Here is a 21,416-nt window from a genome sequence, read left to right as displayed (position 1 = left end):
TGTGTTAATGGAGTTAACACAAAAATAAAAGGACAAGTGCTCCCTTAGCCCAGGGCGAGCAGGTGCTCGCACCTGTGAGCCCGCCACCCGCCACGTGCGCAATGGGCGCTTTGTAGGCGCACTTTGCACTTCGCATTGAGGAGCTTAAATTTATGCTCCAGGTGACATTGCAGTGCCTACGTGGCACTCGGGTGACGTGTCAGGCTCGTACCTGACGTGGCAGCACCTATGCGGCATCCTCGTGGGCAAAGGGAGATGACTGGACAGTTGACTTAGGGAATGGATGGCTACCGTTGATCAACGTTGATCAAATAGGTATGATGGATCGCTTGTGATGCGATTTAGAGCGTTGAATCGCAAAGAGTAACGATCTGACGGCTTGGGATGAGACTTGATCTGAAGCATCGAATCAATGGATCCTGATCCGATGGCCGATGACAATAGGCGGGATCTGAGGGTCACAACTCCTCAGATCTGATGGATGAGATTGAAGTGAGCTTGGTGAAGGGTTACAACCCTTCAGAATGGATGATCTAGATCGATCCAGCCCAAGGAACACATCCACTCACCCAAAGGACAATCAACCTCTTCTATAAATAGAACCCTCCAGATGATGGAATATTCACTCAATTCACTCAATCCTCTCTTCTCTTCCTCAAGCATTCATCTCATCTTGTGCATTCAAGAGTCCAAGAAGTCTACTAGAAGGTTCGCTGGTCTCGGAAGTCGGAGTGCTACGATTCCGAGACGTTCGTCGTCGTGAGCTTGGTGAAGGGTTACAACCCTTCAGAATGGATGATCTAGATCGATCCAGCCCAAGGAACACATCCACTCACCCAAAGGACAATCAACCTCTTCTATAAATAGAACCCTCCAGATGATGGAATATTCACTCAATTCACTCAATCCTCTCTTCTCTTCCTCAAGCATTCATCTCATCTTGTGCATTCAAGAGTCCAAGAAGTCTACTAGAAGGTTCGCTGGTCTCGGAAGTCGGAGTGCTACGATTCCGAGACGTTCGTCGTCGTTGTATCTTGGGAACGAATTGCAACAATCCGTTAAGCACCGTAGCGGAGCAATATCGTTTACGGAGATAGTGTCGAACACTAGCCTCGACGATCAGTTTGCATACTCCAGAAGCTACCCGGGAATAACAGTTTGGTCAAAAAAAAAATAACTCATCTTTAATCGTCTTAATGTAAGACTGAGAAATTATATTATGTTCTTTAATGTATTATGTTCTAATTATATAATAATTTATGTATTTATAAGTTTTTTTCCTGTCAGAACAAATTTGAACATGAAAAGACAAGCTTCATGATGGTAGAGGTAGAGCAGCTTGCAATGAGAGCTATTCGAGAAGAAAGGTGTAAGATGAGGAGGCACTAGAAGCAATTTGAGGGATTGGAAAATAAAGATGCACCAAAGAGGAAGTTGTACGAAGGAGTAAGCCAAAATGATTGAGATTTTCTTTGTAATTATTTTGTCAGAAAAAACAAATGGTTATTAATAATTAAATTAGTTGGTAAATATTTTTTTTATTGTTACTGGCACTAATATTATTCTCTTTTTATAGGAAATATCTAAAAAGAATACTAATAATCGATTTAATAGGTCGCTTGAAGGTGCCCATAGATTAAAGACTTTGGTTCAACATTATCACAAAGCTGTAAGTTTTATTTGAAAATAAAATTTCTTACCACAATTTATATTATAATAAATTGTTTCATTTTCTAAGACTGATCCTATGACAAGAGACCTTCCGTGTGTGATCAACACCTTCGAAAAATTCTTTCACAAAGGAAGACAATGGAAGAATGATTGAGCATCACAAAAACAAGCAAGATCTTTTACTATTTTATCAAACTAGTTTAAAATTGATGAGTGTGTGCTATACGTCCTATTGAACATTAAAATGGATTCAAATTAATTAGGATATTCTAAATTTTTAGTATTTTCATTCAAAAATAGATTTTTTTTTTACTATTCTTATCAATATTTTATTTATTTATTTGAACTATTAAAATTTCATAATTATCTGTTTTTTTAATTGTCGATGTTATCTAATGAAATAAAGTCTGGGTTTTTAATTTAACTTATCCATTTTTTATTTGTATAATTATTTTTTAATTTGAAATATAAAATTTATCATTTTAAATAGGATAAATGTGAAGATTTTTGAATTCAAGAACCAATAGGAAACTTGAAAAACTCCAAATCAAGTGTTTTGAATGGAATGTTAAAAAATATATTTGACGAACTCATTAAATTAAATGAATAGATTTAAAAATATATATATTTCAATGTTTATCAATAAGTTTTTTTATTAAATTTATAATAATCAAAGAAATTCTAAAAATAAACAAATAAATTCATAAAATTAATTATTATTCTCACTAAATAATTAAATAAATTTTAAAAATATATAAAAATTTTAAATAATCAAATAACCTTCAATTACGTACTGGTTTATTTAGATTAGCTTGACTTGTATATAGCTCTAATTATTTATTATCTTCATTAATATTTTATTATCTTATTATTATTATTTTATTTTAATACATTTTATTTAAATAAAATATTTTATCTCCGTTTAATTAATATTTTCCCTTCTCTTCTCCTTCGTCTCAGCCTTCTCCTTACGCTTCTCCGATCTCCATTCTCGTCGCTCTCCATCGCCACTCCAAAACCCTAGCTCCGGTCCCCCGCCGTATGGCCTCCTCCGACCACCGGGATCTCCTCCCCCCACTGCGAACCTCGGACGCTGCCGCCGCCTCCGATCACGTCTCCACCTCCTCCGCCGCCGCCGGAGACCGCAGGGTCAAGCTTCGCTACAGCTACAGCGGCAAGATCCTGCCGCGCCTAAGCGACGGCGCCCTTCGCTACGTAGGCGGGGAGACCCGCATTCTCACCGTCCGGCGCGACGTCTCCCTCCCCGAGATCCTTCGCAAGATGGTCGAGGTCTACGGAGGCTCCGTCGCACTGCGGTACCAGCTCCCAGATGAGGACCTCGACTCCCTCATATCCGTCTCTACAGAGGAGGACCTTGAGAACATGATGGAGGAGTACGATAAGCTTGCGGCCGAGGATCCCAACGCCAAGCTTCGGGTCTTCCTCTTCTCGCCCTCCGAAGTGGGTACCGATCCGCTTGCTCCCTTCCATGATTTACAGGACACTGGCGCGAGGTATCTCGAGGCTATCAATGGATTGGATTTGAGCATCAGGAGAAGGGATAGCGTGGCTAGCTTATCTTCGACCCAGAATTCGGATGGAATTGCGGTTGCTGAGGCAGTGGCCAACGAAGGCACTGCCAATGAGGGTATGTTGCCTGTTCGTTTGTCCCCTCCTGTTGCATCTGATGAATCAAAATCTATTTTTGTGGGGCAAGACGTTCCAGATCTATTGATGACTACAATTTCCAGTGGTCAAACTCAATATTTAATACCAATACAATTGGAGGTGCCCCCTACCACGCCAAATCAAAATTTGTTCATCAACACAATACAAGCTGAATTACCTTCTGCAACACCAGCTGTTGCACAACCCTACATAGATGCACAAAATGCTCAAATGATGAATCCCCAACCTTTCCTAGCAATGGGAGTTCCTCAACAGATTAATGTTGTAGGGCCACCGCATTCATATATGATGCCATCCCAAACTAATACCTCAACCACCCATGTGGGTAATGGACTGATGAGAGTGGAATCCCAGATGGACCCTCATGCTGGAAAGATTCTTAGGATTCCTGGTGATGCAAAGCTTCAGCCTCTATCACAGCTCCCTCCACTGCCTCCTCCGCACTTCATCACAACAAATGTAGAACGCCGCCAAGTGCCTCCATCATCCCAAGGTCTGTCAGTGAGATTTGAGGGCTGTTATCTATGTCAGAGAGCCTTACCTCATGCACATTCAGATATCCTTATCAGTGACCAAGGTAATGACCAGAAACATGCTAGTCCTGAAGCAAATACACTCTTACTGAGCCATCATTCAGAGGATTTCACAAAAAGGATACCCTTGCAGACAGCAGGTATGTTGTTGCCTATGGATAATGCGGTGGACATACAACCTAATAATTTGGTAGCAGCTGCTCTTCCAGGGAACCATCAGTTTGCTGAGACAATTCAGGCAACCCCCCAGATTAATGCAAGACCAGTTGTAAATCCAGCCAATCTGGACCACACTAAGATATCCATGCCAACAGCTTCTGGTGATTTACCAGGCCTTTCACAAGTATTACATGGACCTGTCGGCAATCCTGAGAAATCTCATCAAGAAGAGTCGGTCCAAAACCAACCAGAAGTGCCTGTAAATAGTGATTGTAGTAATATAGTACAAACATCAGCTTCAATGGCAATGCTCCACAATCTTTATGCAACATTCATCACTCAATCTCTTGGAGAGGATTCCTCACAGCAGATGCAATTGCCACAGCAGATTGGGTACCATAATTATCCACTTAATCTGGGTATTACCAATAGGTCTTTTGTTATTGATGCTAATTTAGTTGGAAGTACAGAGGTACAAGAGGGAGTACAACTGACTGACAGAACTATGCCTACTTTCTTGCATGGTCATGTTAGGCCTATGGATGGGATGCTGCAACCTCTTAATGTACTTCCTGCTGGAATTCATGGTTTCAACAACCATGCAAGATCAGTTGTCCTGGCTGATATTGGCACCTCCAAGGATTCAAGGGTTAATCAGCCACCATTGGTCATGTTGAATAGCCATAACACCAGGATACAGGATGGAGAGAGTGGACTGTCTAATAGCAATCCACTAATTGCATCTGCAGTGGTTCCAGCTGGAAATTCCAGTTTGCTACCTAATCAATTGACATCTATGTCGAGGGATATTGCATATGAGCATAGCGGTCAACTTTTTAATCCCATCCACACTCCAAACATCATAGGGAATTATGGACAATACTCGGATCATCATGAAACAGCGGCTGGACTAAGAGGGATGTACAATTATGTAGATCCTACCCACAACAACAATTATACCAGCAATAGGAATGTAAGTGATAAAAAGAACATGGAAGCTCCTAGTGTCCGTTCAGTAGAAGTATTTGATGGTGGGTCAATACTTCAAAATGACAGTGCACAGCTTCACCTTAACATGGACCAATTGCATCAAGCTGTTTCCTCAGATCCACTTGCCTGCAACATGGTTCCTGTGAAACTGTTGGACAATACAATCCTGCTTCCAAGACCTAGTAATATTTCTGCAGCAACAGAGGATTTATGCAATATAAACTATTCTGCAAATATTTCAGATTTCGAGATACCTATTCCTGCAAGTGTATCTGGTCACTTACCAAACTCTTCAAAAACAGATGTGCCCACAGAGCTCCCACATCCATTAAAAGGTTTTAATCTTTCTTATGCTTTATGAATAATTCTTGATGATCTTTCAAGTTCAAGATATTCATAATCTCTTTTGTTAATGATTTAGGAGATGCTTGCATTAAGCAAGATATCCAGCTAAACGAAGGGAGAACGAGAGCAACAGCATCAGCACCAACACTACAGCCATGTGAAATTTTGGTACCTATTGTCAGTTCCCATGAAACAGAAGAGACCGGTTTCAATTCTTTGAAGGAATGTACAGCCGTAAATGATGAAGTAGCTATGGATGGAAAGACAGAGGTGATGGGCATGTCTTTTTTTCCCCATTTGTATGTACTTATGGTATTACTAACTGCTTAAAATCATTGTAATGCAGACTAAGAACAGACAGTCAGATAAACCAAAGATCCGTTTTCCAAATATAGAAGGGATTGAACACCTCCAGGTCAGAAGATACATTTAATATTGTTCATAGTTTAATCTGTTATTTCTATATTTGTCCACGATCTTAAAATTATGTTTGCATCCTCCTCCAGGTAATAAATAATAGTGATTTGGAGGAGTTGCAAGAACTTGGATCAGGTTCTTTTGGGACTGTATATCATGGCAAATGGAGAGGCACAGATGTCGCCATCAAAAGAATCAATGATAGGATTTTTTCTGGGAACTCCTCAGAGCAGGATCGTGCGGTATGCATTTCTGGTAGTAATTATCTTGATATGCTCCTTTTCATGTACAACACATGCTTACATGTGTTTATGAATAAACTCAGTGGGCTGACTTTCTGAATGAGGCTTGTAAACTTGCAAGTCTGCACCATCCAAATGTTGTGGCATTTTATGGAATCGTTCTTGATGGCCCTGAGAGATCTATTGCAACAGTAACGGAGTTTATGGTTAATGGTTCACTTCGGCGTGCTCTACAGAAGAATGAGAAGTAATCACTTGATGCTGGTTTTTATAATTATTTTACTTCATTTGTTGGATTAGTTAATGTCGTGTCAGTATTTCCGCACGGTTACTTGAATTTATTAGAATTGGACTAAATGAACTGATTGGATCTAGAATTCTGAGCTGGAGACTTTAGTGTTGCCGTTCAAGTTCATTCAAACAGTTGAGGAATTGGATTGAAGAAATCCAACTGCCAACTGGCCATATTTTTTGTGAACTCGAAAATAGCTGGTCACAAGCAACTTCAGGCTCCTCTTTACCCATAATCAATTGTCGCCTTTGACATGGAATTTTAATTACTCTGCAAAAGGAAGTGAATCTGAAAGGAAGGCAGTCTTAAGCAACCTTCTTTTCTCTTAGGACATGTCATTGTGATTTTGTTTATTAACTGCTCTTATTTATTAAGTTTACTGCCCTATACTGTAAGCATTGTTACTAATCTGGTGAAGTTCTAGGTACCTGGGTTATGAGTTGGATTGCTGGATTGGCCAACTCGATTAAGTTTTACTAGAACAGATTGAATAAATAAATTTTAATATATAATATTGAAAATTGATAAAAACATTATTATTAATTAAATGATCTCAATGGAAAATAAAATTTAAAATGTAGTCATTCATAAACCAACTAATTTGAGAAATTTAATTAAGAACGTTTGTATGATAATCTCTTACATTTATGCAATTATTCCTCGAGTTTATTGAAAAAGTACTGAAGGCTTTCTTTCAAAAAAAATTATAAAATAAAATAAAAAACGTGGAATACTTGACATCTCAATTTGGGTGGTCATTAGCTCTTAGTTTTGTGTGTGAGTTCAACTCATTTTTTATCAAGAAAACTTGGAGGTGTCACATTTATTTTTTTTCCTACTTTTATTGCCAATTGTGAGATTGAGGTGATTTTATAAACTAGCTACTTCAGCGGGTCATCAGAAATCGGCTGGTTCAATGCAGAGTTCCTTCTGCACAATTCTATCGTATTATAGAACTTCTGATTTTTCTGGACATGCTGGCTGGCCTGATCAATCATAATAACTATGCTTGTATGTGATTTAATGATATATCTTATGCAGTTGGCTGCATTTGGCTGTTTGTTTTATTTATTTGAGTTTGCCATTGTTTCCTTTTGACAGGATGTTTGATAAACGTCGGCGTCTTCTTATTGCGATGGATGTGGCATTTGGCATGGAATACTTGCATAGTAAAAGCATTATACACTTCGATTTGAAAAGTGATAATTTTCTGGTCAACTTGAGGGATCCCCAGCGTCCAATATGCAAGGTAAAGGTTAGAGTTACACTTAAAATTTTGATTGTGACTACTTTGTAAATTCCAACTTTCACAATTGAAAATTTGTGTATACAATTGAATCTCTTTAAAATTTGTGCTAGGAGTGAGACAAACATAAATGTGCAGTATACAAAGTTTCTGACACTTTATTTATGTTGAAATATTAGTAAAATATAAAGAAAAATAATTCCTTGGTAAACATAATAAATAAGCACTTCTCATGAATCATGAATTAGAATATGCATTAGCTTTTTATCATTGTGGATCAATATAATTCCATTTGATTAATTAAAGTTTTTTTAACAAAAGGTTGCTTAGGGAAAGAAATAGTGTAATTACTGGAGTTGAGAATTTAGTATCTGTCTCATAATTGCTAGCAAAATCAGTAAAATCTAAAGGAAATTATTTTTCTGAAGTCACTATAGTGAGAAAGGATTCTCATAAATTCAAATACTAATTCAGTAATTCTTTAACTTTGGTTATCAATATTAGTTTTGTTGATTAAATAAAATATTTTCTTAAAAAAATTAAATTCAAGTTGATTAAAAATAGTTTAATAGTTTAAGTTTTTGAGAACCTATTTCCTTTCTCCGGTTTTCAATAATTTTTACCAACCAGAGTTTTTTGTCCTCACGAAGATTTTACATCCATGCTTTTTGGAGAATTGCAACATGAATACTTATGGAAAGAAAAAACCTTAGTCTGGAACCAAAAGATGTAGAAAAGAGAAATTTTTTTGTTACAATGTAAGGGTTGAGTTGGAAGAAACAAATTTACCCAGTGTATTCTCCATCAGTTTATTTGTGATCATGTGATGTTAGTACTTTCTCCTTTTAGCCTGTGACAAGAAGTTTCTGGTTTTACAATGCCAAGTAGCTTCTCATTTTGCAGGTTGCTGATCTTGGTCTCTCAAAATTGAAATACGAGACATTAATGTCTGGCGGCATGCGAGGAACACTCCCATGGATGGCACCTGAACTTCTTGGTGGCAAAGAGAACAAGTATAGTGAGATGGTAATACTTGGTTGTGTCATTCTTATTGTCGAATCTAATGTATCTTAATTTCTTACACTATTCTGATCTGGATTTTATGTCTATTGTTAATAAACCCATTCATCATGGTTCAGGTTGATGTATTCTCATTTGGTATAGTGATGTGGGAGCTCATTACTGGAGACGAACCATATCGAGATATGCACTATGGAGCCATTATAGGTGATTTTTACATAATGCATTGCACCAGAGTCCAAGATCGATGCCGTACTTCTTTCATCGAGTCGACCACTATGCACATCTTTGTATTGTGATTTATTGTATCGATAATGCCATGAGAATTGAGTCCAAATCTGCTGACCCACTTCTATCGTCTACATCTTTAAGTTTTCACTCTTAACATGCCATAAGCGCAACCATTGAATAGCATTCAGATCTGCTTATATTTCTCTCCACTCGACAGGTGGGATTGTGAGCGACACATTGCGGCCTCCTGTGCCCGAATCTTGTGATCCCGAATGGAGATCACTGATGGAGCAATGCTGGGCCACTGAGCCTTCACAGAGGCCAAGCTTCACTGAGATTGCAAGCAGGTTAAGGGCTATGGCAATTTCTCTACCCCAGAAAGGAGATAGGCCATAGCAACTGGCCTACCGCAACATCAAGTAGCCACAGGTCAGTGCCACTCCCTGACCTATTTATCGCCTTCACGAATCTTCTCGGCGATTACAATTTTGGTTTGTAATGAAGTTGATAATCTCTTTCCCTACTCTTGATAAACACTTTGCTACTGATTCTTTAAACTAGAAAGAGGTAGTAGTGACACTTTGCTATTCTCAAATATATAGTAGTAGTATAGCTTTTTTACTTCGAAAACAAATTGTTTCGATCTATTAGACAAGGAAAATAAAGTTGGGGACTTTTTTTTTTTTTTGTCTTTTTTGTTCTTATGACTCTTAAAGAATCACATTTTGTATCAGTCCTGGCAGAGTTTATGTCACTACTAATATCTAATGTTTCCCTTTGTCTGATTGATTCATTGTTGTGGTCTTGACTTATGGTAAGATAACTTTGAGAAGAATATAAATTTAGGACTTACTTTTGATAAGTATAAAACAAGTTAGTGGGTGCATAAACACAGAGGCAATGTGTTGAGGCTGACGATATAAGAAATATTCAAATTAATGGTCGATTGAGGCGGGAGTTCCTATAAAACATGCTCTATCGCCAAAAGTTGAAAGAACTCAATGTGCTTGGTGGGCAAAGCTTCTTAATTACTCGCAATATTATATTTACTTTGGCTAGACTTTACAATCTCTATATGCTTAGAGTGTAAGTATCTAAAGTTATCCATGTCAATTTTTTTATAATATCTTTAAAATTTAGTGTAAATTATCTATTTTATTAAATTTAAACAATCATTTTTCACTACATATTATATCAATTATTCTAAAATTTTTATTTATATATATATATATATATATATTTTACTCTTATGTAATATTTATTTTTCATTATTCAATTCATTTTTTTATCATTTTATTTTCCAAATTAAATGATATTTAATATTTAGGAAATGAATTTTATTTTTTAATTTAAAAAATTATTATTTATAAAATTTAAATTTAAATTTAAAGATTGAGTAGGGTAGCTGATGCTTGATGTAAAGATTTTTTTTCTTAAAATGTAAAATTTAAAATAAATTCGGTGTGTTAGGAAGTTGATGTGGATGTTAGATTTTTTTTGGTAAAAAGATAATAACTTTCATCGAGATCATATCCTTTGGTTCGCAATCCTTAGTCCTCTCTTAATCCCTTCTGTAATTTGTACGTCGAATCGCGTTCGAAATCTGGTCAAATTTAGTTATGATATCTTCTGAGTTCATCTTTACACTTAGGTTATAGTTTAGGTCACTTGCAGTAGTGGGCGGGCTGTCTCCGATCGGCGCCATATAGTCTGCCCAATTGTCGGGGGCCACCTGTCTTGACTCAAATTATAATTTAAATGGGAAGATGAACCAAGAGAAGATCATAATCAATTTTAACCAGATTTTAATTACGATCCGACGTATAACTTATGAAAGGGATCAAAAGGAGATTAAAGATTGTGAATCAGAAGATCTGAACCCACTTTCATCTCGGGATCCCTCAAAACCATCCAAATCGGCTGACCGAGTCCCATTACGTATTAGTACGGGATAAATTTAGTGATTCGATCCCAAAATTTATTACGTCAATTCTTCCTCCTAATGGTATTAAGTACCCTTTCAGTTATCATGCATGACGACTTTCTATTCAAAGTCTTTCATAGTAACTTCTTAATTTAGTTTTTTGATGAATTTATATTGAGAGTATATAATAAAATCAAAATAAAAAATATATAATAATCTATAACCATTTTTTTAAAAACAGTTTATAGATTGTTTTTCCTAAAAACATCGTGGTCGGCAGGATTCGAACCTGCGCGGGCAGAGCCCACATGATTTCTAGTCATGCCCGATAACCACTCCGGCACGACCACTTCCGATTATTTTTGTACTTATAAATTTATTAGATCATAAAATTATTAGATCGTTAATTCTTGCACCGCGTCACTAATGCTACGCGTCAGTACTCCATTAGACGATGCCGACTTACTGACGTGGCCAAGCGTTATTAACTCCAGTCTTCTACGAGACCGTTCGTAGTTTGAGGCCACGCGCATTGCGATCTCCGAAGACCGAAGAGAGAGAGAGAGAGAGAGGGGGAGAGAGTCTACTCGTCGTCGCCCACCGCTCTGGAGAGCGGCCGCGATCGAGTCGCCGTGGCTCCGGCTGCGGCGAAGGGGCTCACCCGCCGCAAAACCGCTTCCTCTTCGAATCAGCCCTCTTCGCCCCCACCGCGTTCTTCGCTCGATCCCCAAGACTCCCCTTTCTGGCAGCAGAATTGGTTCGTGTTCCTGCTCTTGATTATGGCATTTTCCTTCTTCGCGCTCGCCTTCTTCCTCTACCTCGGCCTTGAGCTCCCCGAGGGATCCCCTGCCCCCGCTGCTGCCGCCGTCGAAGACGGCGTCGAGGTCCGTGGATCTCCTCCCAAACCCTAGATCGCTTCTCGGATTTTAACTGTTCGATTTTAATATTAGTTTTATTTATTTTTTGTTTTAGATAACCTACGGTAGTGTTATTAAATTGATGCACGAGAAGACCAAGTTTCGGCTGCACTCGCACGATGTGCCGTATGGCTCCGGGAGCGGGCAGCAGTCGGTCACTGGATTTCCCAACGTGGATGATTCGAATAGCTATTGGGTATGGTTTATCATTGTTGGTGCTGTTACTCTATTTTCTTCTCTTTACATCGATTTATTTACTTCCGGAACATGCTTGCATAAGATTTTTTTGATAATAGCATGGTTTCATAATTATTGTGTGATCTGTATGTAAGTTCAATAAACTTACATTTTCTAATAAGACTGACATGTAGATTATGTAAGAAGGATGAGAATCTGAGAGTTTAGTTCATTAGTGTATTGAACTGATGTCAGGAGAGAAAGAGTATAGTCCATGGTGTGAGGATTCTGAGGGTAAAATTCCCTACACATCCATATGAGAGAAAGAGGAAAGGTGGCAGGACGATAAGGGGCTAAATGCTGGACTAGCAATGTTGGTCCTGACCAACCAGGTCCTGATGCATCATTGACGCCAAAGGCTCCGTGCCAACAGCCTCTGCTGCCACATGTTATCATATGGTGAAGGAGGCGCCCATCCTGAAGCCTATGAAACGGGGATTGCTATGCATGGGCAACTCAATTGGACCATGGTCTCACTCGGATCATATTTCAGCTTAGCCTTGGACAACATTGTGACACAGCTTTGAACCATCGCGAACTCTAGCTCAAACTTGCAAAAGGTATCTTGGCCAAAGTGTTTAAGAAACCCTGACACCTGGTCACTCCTAACAGTTTGGGTGAACTGAATAGATCACCAGCAGCTTGGCTGACTTGGGCTGTAGTTCAGCTAAACTCTATTGTCTACTTTCTTTAATCTCATCTACACCAGACCTCGGCTGGCCAACATGTTAGTAGGTCACAATATCTGTTGTAATTAGACAATAATATGAACTATAGGAGAATGACTTTCTGCTTTGATATGTAGATTCACTGCAAAACAATATGAATGTTAGGAAATTGAAATCAGTTGCATGGGCAGACAGCATCTTTACATGACAGAATATAAAGAATTAATTGATATTGTACTTACCAATCCATATAGAGAAAGCTTAAATGCAAGAAAAGTGAATTTGGGTGACACATGGGCCCTAAAGAGTCTAAAACCATGCCTTTTTGTTGTTGCAGCATACAAACACAAACTTAATGGCATACCTCCATATCCATCTGACTTGAGTATGAAACTTTGGTTGGAAATAAAAGCTAATTGTATCTACCAATTATTTTTTTATTGCTATCCAACTTGAATACATATTTGGAAGCATATTGAATATCTTAACCTTTTTGTATGCATTCGAGGATTGCTTGTGATGCCCAAAAGTCCAAACTGTGATCTAATACCTGGTTTAGTGCTTCATATCTCTCCTTGCTATTTTTGTATTATTGGCTATTTGCCATTTTCTTTTTCACTTTTGTTAAATCATGTTATTCTCACATGGTGGAGTAACATACTAGATAAAAACTGTCAATTGCTTCTTGATAAAGCACAAGGATTGTATTTAACTAGAATAATAAATACAGGTTATTTGATTCCATTCACTAGTCACTTGTCCTTTTGGTACACATTTAAGTTTTATGTCATTCATCTCAATATTTCCAAGTGTGATATATGCTATCATGATTATTAATGCAGGTTGTGAAGTCTCCACCTGATTCATCTGCGAAACAAGGCGATGCAATACCACATGGAACTGTCATAAGATTACAGCATATGAAAACTCGAAAATGGCTGCATAGCCATCTTCATGCTTCGCCAATATCAGGAAATTTGGAGGTCAGTATTGCTAATGATGGTACATGTTGATTGCTAGCATTAAACTCTCTTGATCTTCTATGGTGGTCTGTGGTCTTGGATTTACTCCTTTTCTAAAAAGCAATTAGTTTGGATCCGGTATTCACACACATGCAAGCGTTTGATGCAAAAGTAATCATGTTGTTTTCCTACATTTTGCTATTGAGGTGCATTCAAAATTGTTGTAGGACCGCAGCCAGGAGCTTGGCTAAATGCTTAAATAAAATACTCACTTTTGCATGAATTTTTTTATACTCATGCAACCAATAAGTTCTGGATTTGCATTTGCATATGCAAAAAAACTACATTCAATCAGAGATTCTATGGATTGAATGACTTTATCTTAGTTTTTTGGTGCATCAATCATGAATGTTAAAGTAGTTTGGAGGACAGCTTTTATGGATATGGGTTCTCTACGTAAGGAATTTATTTTCTTTATTGAGGTTGTACTCACATTGTATTATATGATAATGTTTCTTGGATTTTTTATGACCTTGTTTAATATAAGTCTGTAACATATTAATATTTGGGCTTCTTTTACCTTCCTTTTTATTTGTTATCACAATAACTAATCCTTTTTTCCATTTATGTACGAAAATTAGCTGACATTTTTGTTCCTTCAACATTGTCTTTTAGAAATTGTTGCTTAATCATCTTTGCATTGGTCTGTCCTGTGTTATGTTGTGAATATATATACACATTGGCATCTCACAAAACACAACAGCTGCTATCAATTTGAACCATTTTACTTCCCTGCTCTAATACTTTGAGGCGTCGGGAAGATAATTATAGTGAATGTTTACAAAAATGGAAAGAGGAACAAGACTAAATTCATATTTAGGAGATGCAGGTAGGATAATTAGGATATACCATAAACAATAGGATCAATAAATGCATAATGAATAACATGATTGATCCATTGAAATGGTAGCACAAGTGCTTGCATTGAATTTGTTGGTTTGCACGAGAAAGAAATGGCTACAGGAAACTTGGGGTTGGGTTCTTTATGTATCAAGAGCTTTCCGAAATAGATCTTGTTTTTTATCTTCTTCAAAGAGTTTACAGGTCTTTCTAGAGGAGTCAGATTATTTAATCGCACTATATTGAGTTGTAATGTGAATCTAATTAGATTAAAACACAAGATGTAGATATCACCAGAACACAGTCTCCATTGACTTGAAAGATTCGAGATTCTCACAATTACATTGAGTGCATTCTAAGTGCACCCTTTCTTCACCTCTATCTTTATTGTCTTATTAGCTCCAACAAACCTGTAGTTTTATCCAAAGTTGAGGAAAATATGTCGTAACAGGGTCCTGCAGATCCTCCAATATCGGCAAAAACAAAATCACAGACAGTGATTCACAAATTTCCTGCATGCTTGCTTTTGTACATTAGGGAAAAAAGCTTTTGCTGATCTATTGATTTGGTGTCAATGTTGATCTTATGCACACAACATCGATCATTTTCTTACTATATTAGTCTGCTACAGGTGAGTTGCTATGGAGGAGATGACAACTCAGACACCGGCGATGTTTGGCGGTTAGAATAATTCATCTCTAAACTTTTTTGCCAGATGAGTGAAAATCTTGTAGATTATATGTCTAACCGTATCATTACTTTCATCTTTTAGTTTGGAGATTGAGGGAAATGGGAAGACATGGAGACAAGATCAGCGGATAAGGCTGCATCACGTTGATACAGGTGGTTACCTACACAGTCACGACAAGAAATATACTCGTATAGCTGGAGGACAACAAGAGGTAGTTGATCGATACATTCTTTGCATTATCACTAAGAAAATGAGTGTCATAGCGATTGACTTGCTGTAATTTTGATAACTTGCAGGTTTGTGGAGTTCGCGATAAGCGTACCGATAATGTTTGGTTAGTAGCCGAGGGTGTCTTTCTTCCAATTAATTCGAGCAAGTGACATCCTCAGATTCTCAATCGGTATAAAACATATGCTACTCCTATCTCGAACTAGTATTCATCTTACAAAAAAAAAATAGTTATGCTAATTGCGAGTGAGTTCTTAGTATGTCAATGTGGTCAGTGGATAATGTTGAAGATTAATCCTTTTTTCCTCCACATTTGGTCAATCGTATAGCCAATACTTGTTGCTACAATGGGACAAAATTTCGTTTGCTCTCAGAGGATTGCCACTTGAAATGCCATCGTCAAGAATCTTAATCTAAACAATCATCGTTTAGAATCATCTAGTTCGTGTCCAGAAAGTTTCACCTATTGGTGAAATCCAATTTATCTTTGAGTTTGAGATGTTGTTTGTGATGGTAAAATATTTCTAAAATTTAAAAGGAAATTATATAAAATGGTAATTAGAATGGTCATGTTATTAAATATAGATGATAATATGATAATAGATAAAATTTAATGATGTAGGTTTTTGGGTAAAAATTAAAAGGTCATCTCATTTTTTTTTAAGAATTATCAAAGGAATAGGGATGGACCCAAAAGGGCTTCTCACCTCCATCGATTCATGTAAAAATTAAAATGACAGGGTTGCTCTTAAATATAGTGTTTGATATTAGTATTTTTATCACATATATTAAATATAATATTAGATGAATTTGATTATTTAATAGCATTTTAATAATTATGAAATCATAACAGTTATTATAGCAGGCAGAATACAGAATTTTCGTATTTAAACAGTTATGATTTTATAATTATTATAATATAAATTTATTTTATTTAATAATATTTACATTATACCAACTATAGATGTTATAACTACCGTAGTAGCTATCAAACTGAAACAATTATGAAACATAGTCAATGCGGACTTGTTTGTTCATAGTGTTGATGGACATGATGACAAAAATAATAATATGGGAACAATGTAGGCAGTTGAGTAATTATACGTGTTTTTGGACATCTTTTGAATAAAAATATAAAAAGGGCGACCTCTGAAAATAAGGCGCCCTTTTATTTATTTTTTTTTGTATATTGTTATTGTGCTGTTTCAGTTCAATTGTCTTTGTTGGTCCTGCTATCTCTAATATAGTTAATCCTATTCTAAAATCATGGAGATGGTTAGTTAAGAACATGACTTCTGTATTGACGGGATATGGACTTCGCTTCAATATGTAATCATAAGAAATGTTAGTGTTGAATCAGGGAAGGGGTTCCTGACGTTGGTCCTCCGACGCTCAAGTCAATCACTGAAAAGATGGAAGACAAATGGAGCAAAAATAAGCACATGCATGAATAGTGAATAACGTACAATCGAACCAGGGGTGCTTTGGTTATGACGTTGTACCTTTTGACTGAGGTGCCAAGTTCGAGCACCCCCCTGCACAGGCTCTTATCAATTAAGTGGTACCGTTCACCCAAAAATCCCTTCGGGGGTTTCTGATAAGGGTCGTTTTGGTTGTGGTGTCGGTCACTATAAAAAGTTTACCCATACAGTTTTGTCCCCTCGGATGGGTCTAGTGACTAGCGTATGAGGTGTTGCCACAATGAGGTCTGGGGTTCGAATCTCGGCAAAGCCGAGGTAAATGCCTCCCTTATGTGTTAGTCACTATTCCAAAGGCTAGTAGCCGCCCGTGATTTACCTCCTCCGTGTTGGCCTTGGGACGGGTTGGCGGGGCCCTGGGGGCGAGCGTATTCGCCTTTTATCATAATGAATAGTGAATAATGTGTACCTTCGCCGGTGCATGGACTCCCCTTTATATAGCGCCCCAACAGGCTACGTATATGCTCCTCAAGGCGCAGACACGCTTTCCCAACCATCTTATGAAAGGACATGTCAAGAAAGAGCCTCTGACACCATATCTTAACGGAGCATGCAAATCTTTGATGAGGCAGCGAAAACTTTCGTCGTACGATCTGCTTGTTGACCATGCCTTATGTCAACAGCACTATCTCCCAGAAGGATATTAAGAGATACGTCAATGATCCTTCTGCTCGATCGAGCGAGATAGCCGCTCGGCTGGAACTCCTCCGCTCGATCGGACTCGGCTGCTCTTCCCTGCGGTGACTCGACTTGGTAGCTTGTTTCTGCCCGACCGGACTAACGCTCTGGTCATTCTAGCATTCCTCTGCTCCGTGACGAACGTCGAATGATCTTGGTTGTATGAGCGTTCTGCTTGGACTAGCCCTTTGTCGATCAGGAGCTTCATGCCTGTTCGGTGACTGCAGTGGAGCTCCGCTCAACCCCCTTTGATGAGCTCGTTGGTTCTCTAACGTTAACCTCTTTGACTTTGACCTCCACGCCGACTGTTATCTTCGTCATTTGATCCGCACTTAGTAGGTCTCTTTTATCACCGCATCAAATAAAATTTAAATAATGGACACACAAATGTAATTTAATTTATATTACATCAATTTGAATCATAGAAGATATAATTTTTCTATCGTGAATGACAAATTATTAAGGTGGTTCATTTAACCGAGTATTTATAAATAAATTTAGTGTTTGGTTTAATATGAGTTTATTTATATTCGTTTAATATATATAAAATTAATTAAATAAATAATTTTTAACACTTATAAAAATCAATGAATAAATTTGAATATATATATTAATAAATAATGTTACCAACAATATTTATGAATCATATTCCTTAATAAAATTTTTATCAACATATTCATACAAGTTTGAATTATAAAATTTATTAATAATCAAACAAGCTTTTCAAACAATGAAAGAGGTTTGGATATAGAGTTTTTCATACTTAAACTAAATTCAAATTTATAAAAAATAAATCAAATTAAAATTAAATAATCATTTCAATAGTTTAATTCAGTTTAAAAAACTAAGGTTGAGATTTTGACCTATTTATAACCCTAAAAAATTATTAATTAAAGATGTATAAATTTATTCACCCACACACGTAACCCTTGCCTAACAATTACAAAATTTTTCAGGTAATATTTAATACTAAAATAATAGTGAGACAAGGAGATTCTCAACCATCTTTTCCAATTATAATAAAGTGCAATAATGCAATCATATCTTAAATTGGATACATAGATACCTTCTCATTTGTTTTGTCTGATTAATTCTATCCATTATTATTCAATAATTATGTATATAATATTAGCATGACATGTAAATAAATTCACGGGTTGATAGATGTGTCAGAATTATTGAAGCATTATTGGACCAAACAATGAGAAGATATTGAGCATGAACTTAAATTTTGGAATTTGAGAACATTGATTCTTGGACAGGGCACCTTACAATCCTTAAATGGATGTTTTTTTTATTAAAATTATTAAATTAAAGTAAGTAAATTGTCTTAAAATTTCTAATAATAAATTTCAATTCCTCCTGAATTCCGTTAGAAAATTTTATTTTCACTCCATATAAATTATTCTTTATTCCAATTATTCCAATTCTAGAATGCACGTCAATTTATCTAATTATCCTTATTATTTTTAATATAAAAAATCTAAACTAAGATCTAATTTCTCCTATGAGACAACATATTTAAATTAAAATATAGTATATTTTCTATCAAATTGAAGACGTCTCATTTTAGACTTTTTGTACTTATAAAAATAATGAGGGATTCTAGTATAAAAATAACAGTGTAATTCTTCCTAAATTCAACATCATTTAATTAAAATCTAGTATATCAATTGATTTGTTATGCGGAAAAAGAGTTGTGCTCAATTTGATAGAAAATATACTATATTCTAATTTAAATGTACTGAATTTATGAGGAATTATATCTTATTTTGGACTTTTTTTACCAAAAAAAATGAGGACAATTAGGTAAATCTGTGTGCATTAGGGAGTTTTTGTACCAAAAAAAATTAGGATAATTAGGTAAATCGTTGTGTATTAGGAGTTAGAAGCAAAAAAAAAAAAATACATGCACGGAGTGAGAATAAATTTTTTATGACGTAGGACTGAGAAGGAAGTTGAGTTTGCATGTAGGGAGTTTAGGACAATTTATCCAATAAAAGTTCTGTCATATATTTTATTCTAAGAATATTTTTATTTTATAGGGGTGGATCCGCTATCTCACCGGCCCCCTAAAGCTGGTCCAATGGATATGAAGGAAGGTAAATTCATGTATATAAATGGGAGATGTATGGTGAGGTGAATTCTAGGTAATGAGTTCCTTTGAGATTCAAGATTCAAGATTCGACCCTTAGTTATTACACTATAAATGTTATGTGTCCATTGGCTCTGCTATATCCGGGGGCTATTTTCAATGTTATTATAGCAATTACGATTAATTATTCCAACGGATAAGCGGTTAAAATGTATAATAATTAATATAATATTGTTATATTGTAATTTTAAAAATTATTTAATTTTTTTTGATAAATTTAAAATAATGGCTGAAATTTAAATAGTTTTGTTTTATTTGATAAAAATATATTTGTTTGAAAGTGATTTTGATCCCTTCAAAATTATTTTATTAAATTTTAAATAATTTTGATAAATTGTTAATGAGTATTTTAATCAAATAAAATTTTATATATAATAATTTTGATTAAAATAAAATATATATTTTTTAAATTTAGAGTAGGGGTGTAAAAAAAATCCGATCTGACGACCAAATCTGAGTTGACTAAAAAAAAAATTAGATTTGGGTTGAAGGGTTTTAGGATGAAAATTTTCTGGTCGGGTTCGGGTTGATCCAAATCTAGAGTTTAGTCGGTTTTTAGGGTTAATTTAAATTTTATTTTGAAAAATTAAGATATTTTATGTATATTAATATTAATATGATAATGATAAAATATTGAGATAAAAGTAAAGAGTTATTAAGAAAAAATAGAGTTGTAAATGAGCTGAGCCGAGCCTAGCCGAGTTTAGGGTGTTCAAGCTTGTTTGATAAGGTAACTAAAATGAGTCAAATTTAAAATGAATCAAGCTTTTGAAATGACTGTTTAAACTTGATTTGGTTTATGTTTTTACGAGCTTGATCTTGTTTGAAATTTGACTTAAGTTTTGTTCATTTACATATTATCGAGCTTTCAATTCAAATGTAGATCTGTTACATTAACAGTCCCCCTAGTGCCGACCCCACGAATATAGAGGGAGGTGTATGTAGGTACATGGGCGTCAGGCGCATGGTGTGATTGAGCTCTCAATTTGAGCTTAGCTTGAGCTTGGTTCGAGTTTGACTTGAACTTGGTTTAAGAAGCTTGTTTGATAAGGTAACTGAGCTGAGTCAAGTTTAAAATGAATCAAGCTTTTGAAATGACTGTTTAAACTTGATTTGGTTTATGTTTTTACGAGCTTGATCTTGTTTGAAATTTGACTTAAGTTTTGTTCATTTACATATTATCGAGCTCTCAATTCCAATGTAGATCTGCTACATTAACAGTCCCCCTAGTGCCGACCCCACGGATATGGAGGGAGGTGCATGCAGGTACATGGGCGTCAGGCGCATGGTGCGATTGAGCTCTCAATTTGAGCTTAGCTTGAGCTTGGTTCGAGTTTGGCTTGAACTTGGTTTAAGCATGGTTCGTTTAGATGTTATCGAGTTCTCAATTCAAGTTTGTTTGATTATTTGAAACTTTTAGTTATTTGATTGGTTATTGAGTTTTATAATTTAAACTTATTTATTTATTTTATTTTATTTTATTATTTATTAACATATTGAAAAGAAATTTATTAATGAATATAGTTCGTGAACATTATTCACGAATGCTATTCATGAACGTTACTGAGTTGAACACATATGTGTTCAAGCTTATTTGTTTAATTTAATGAATTGTTCAAGTTTGTTTGTTTAATTAATTTTATGTATATTGAATGAACATAAATAAGCTCATACTAAGTTGAACACCAAGTTTATTCATGAACTTTTGGTTCATTTACAGTTTTAAGGAAAATAATAAAAAAA

The 21,416-nt window shown here is 36.0% G+C and overlaps 2 protein-coding genes and 1 non-coding gene across 3 annotated transcripts; 2 read left to right on the top strand and 1 right to left on the bottom strand.

The window, feature by feature from the left end:
• The first annotated feature begins 2,619 nt into the window (after positions 1–2,619).
• Positions 2,620–9,621, top strand: LOC122033636. The gene is made up of 9 exons (XM_042592704.1): positions 2,620–5,377; positions 5,464–5,657; positions 5,734–5,802; positions 5,894–6,046; positions 6,130–6,293; positions 7,440–7,587; positions 8,488–8,610; positions 8,724–8,811; positions 9,053–9,621. The coding sequence occupies exons 1-9, from the start codon at positions 2,713–2,715 to the stop codon at positions 9,229–9,231; spliced, it is 3,783 nt and encodes a 1,260-aa protein (XP_042448638.1). The 5' UTR covers positions 2,620–2,712; the 3' UTR covers positions 9,232–9,621.
• A 1,406-nt stretch (positions 9,622–11,027) lies between these two features.
• Positions 11,028–11,109, bottom strand: TRNAS-AGA. The gene has a single exon. It is a non-coding gene; the product is annotated as a tRNA-Ser (tRNA).
• Positions 11,110–11,277: 168 nt separating this feature from the next.
• Positions 11,278–15,683, top strand: LOC122033637 (stromal cell-derived factor 2-like protein). The gene is made up of 6 exons (XM_042592705.1): positions 11,278–11,643; positions 11,732–11,872; positions 13,424–13,564; positions 15,075–15,124; positions 15,216–15,345; positions 15,431–15,683. Exons 1-6 carry the CDS (start codon positions 11,539–11,541, stop codon positions 15,512–15,514), a joined length of 651 nt encoding a protein of 216 aa, XP_042448639.1. The 5' UTR covers positions 11,278–11,538; the 3' UTR covers positions 15,515–15,683.
• Positions 15,684–21,416: the final 5,733 nt, after the last annotated feature.

Source organism: Zingiber officinale, chromosome 11B (genome assembly GCF_018446385.1).
Source record: "Zingiber officinale cultivar Zhangliang chromosome 11B, Zo_v1.1, whole genome shotgun sequence".
In the NCBI taxonomy this organism is placed as follows: Eukaryota; Viridiplantae; Streptophyta; class Magnoliopsida; order Zingiberales; family Zingiberaceae; genus Zingiber; species Zingiber officinale.
This window is presented reverse-complemented; position numbering and strand designations above follow the sequence as displayed.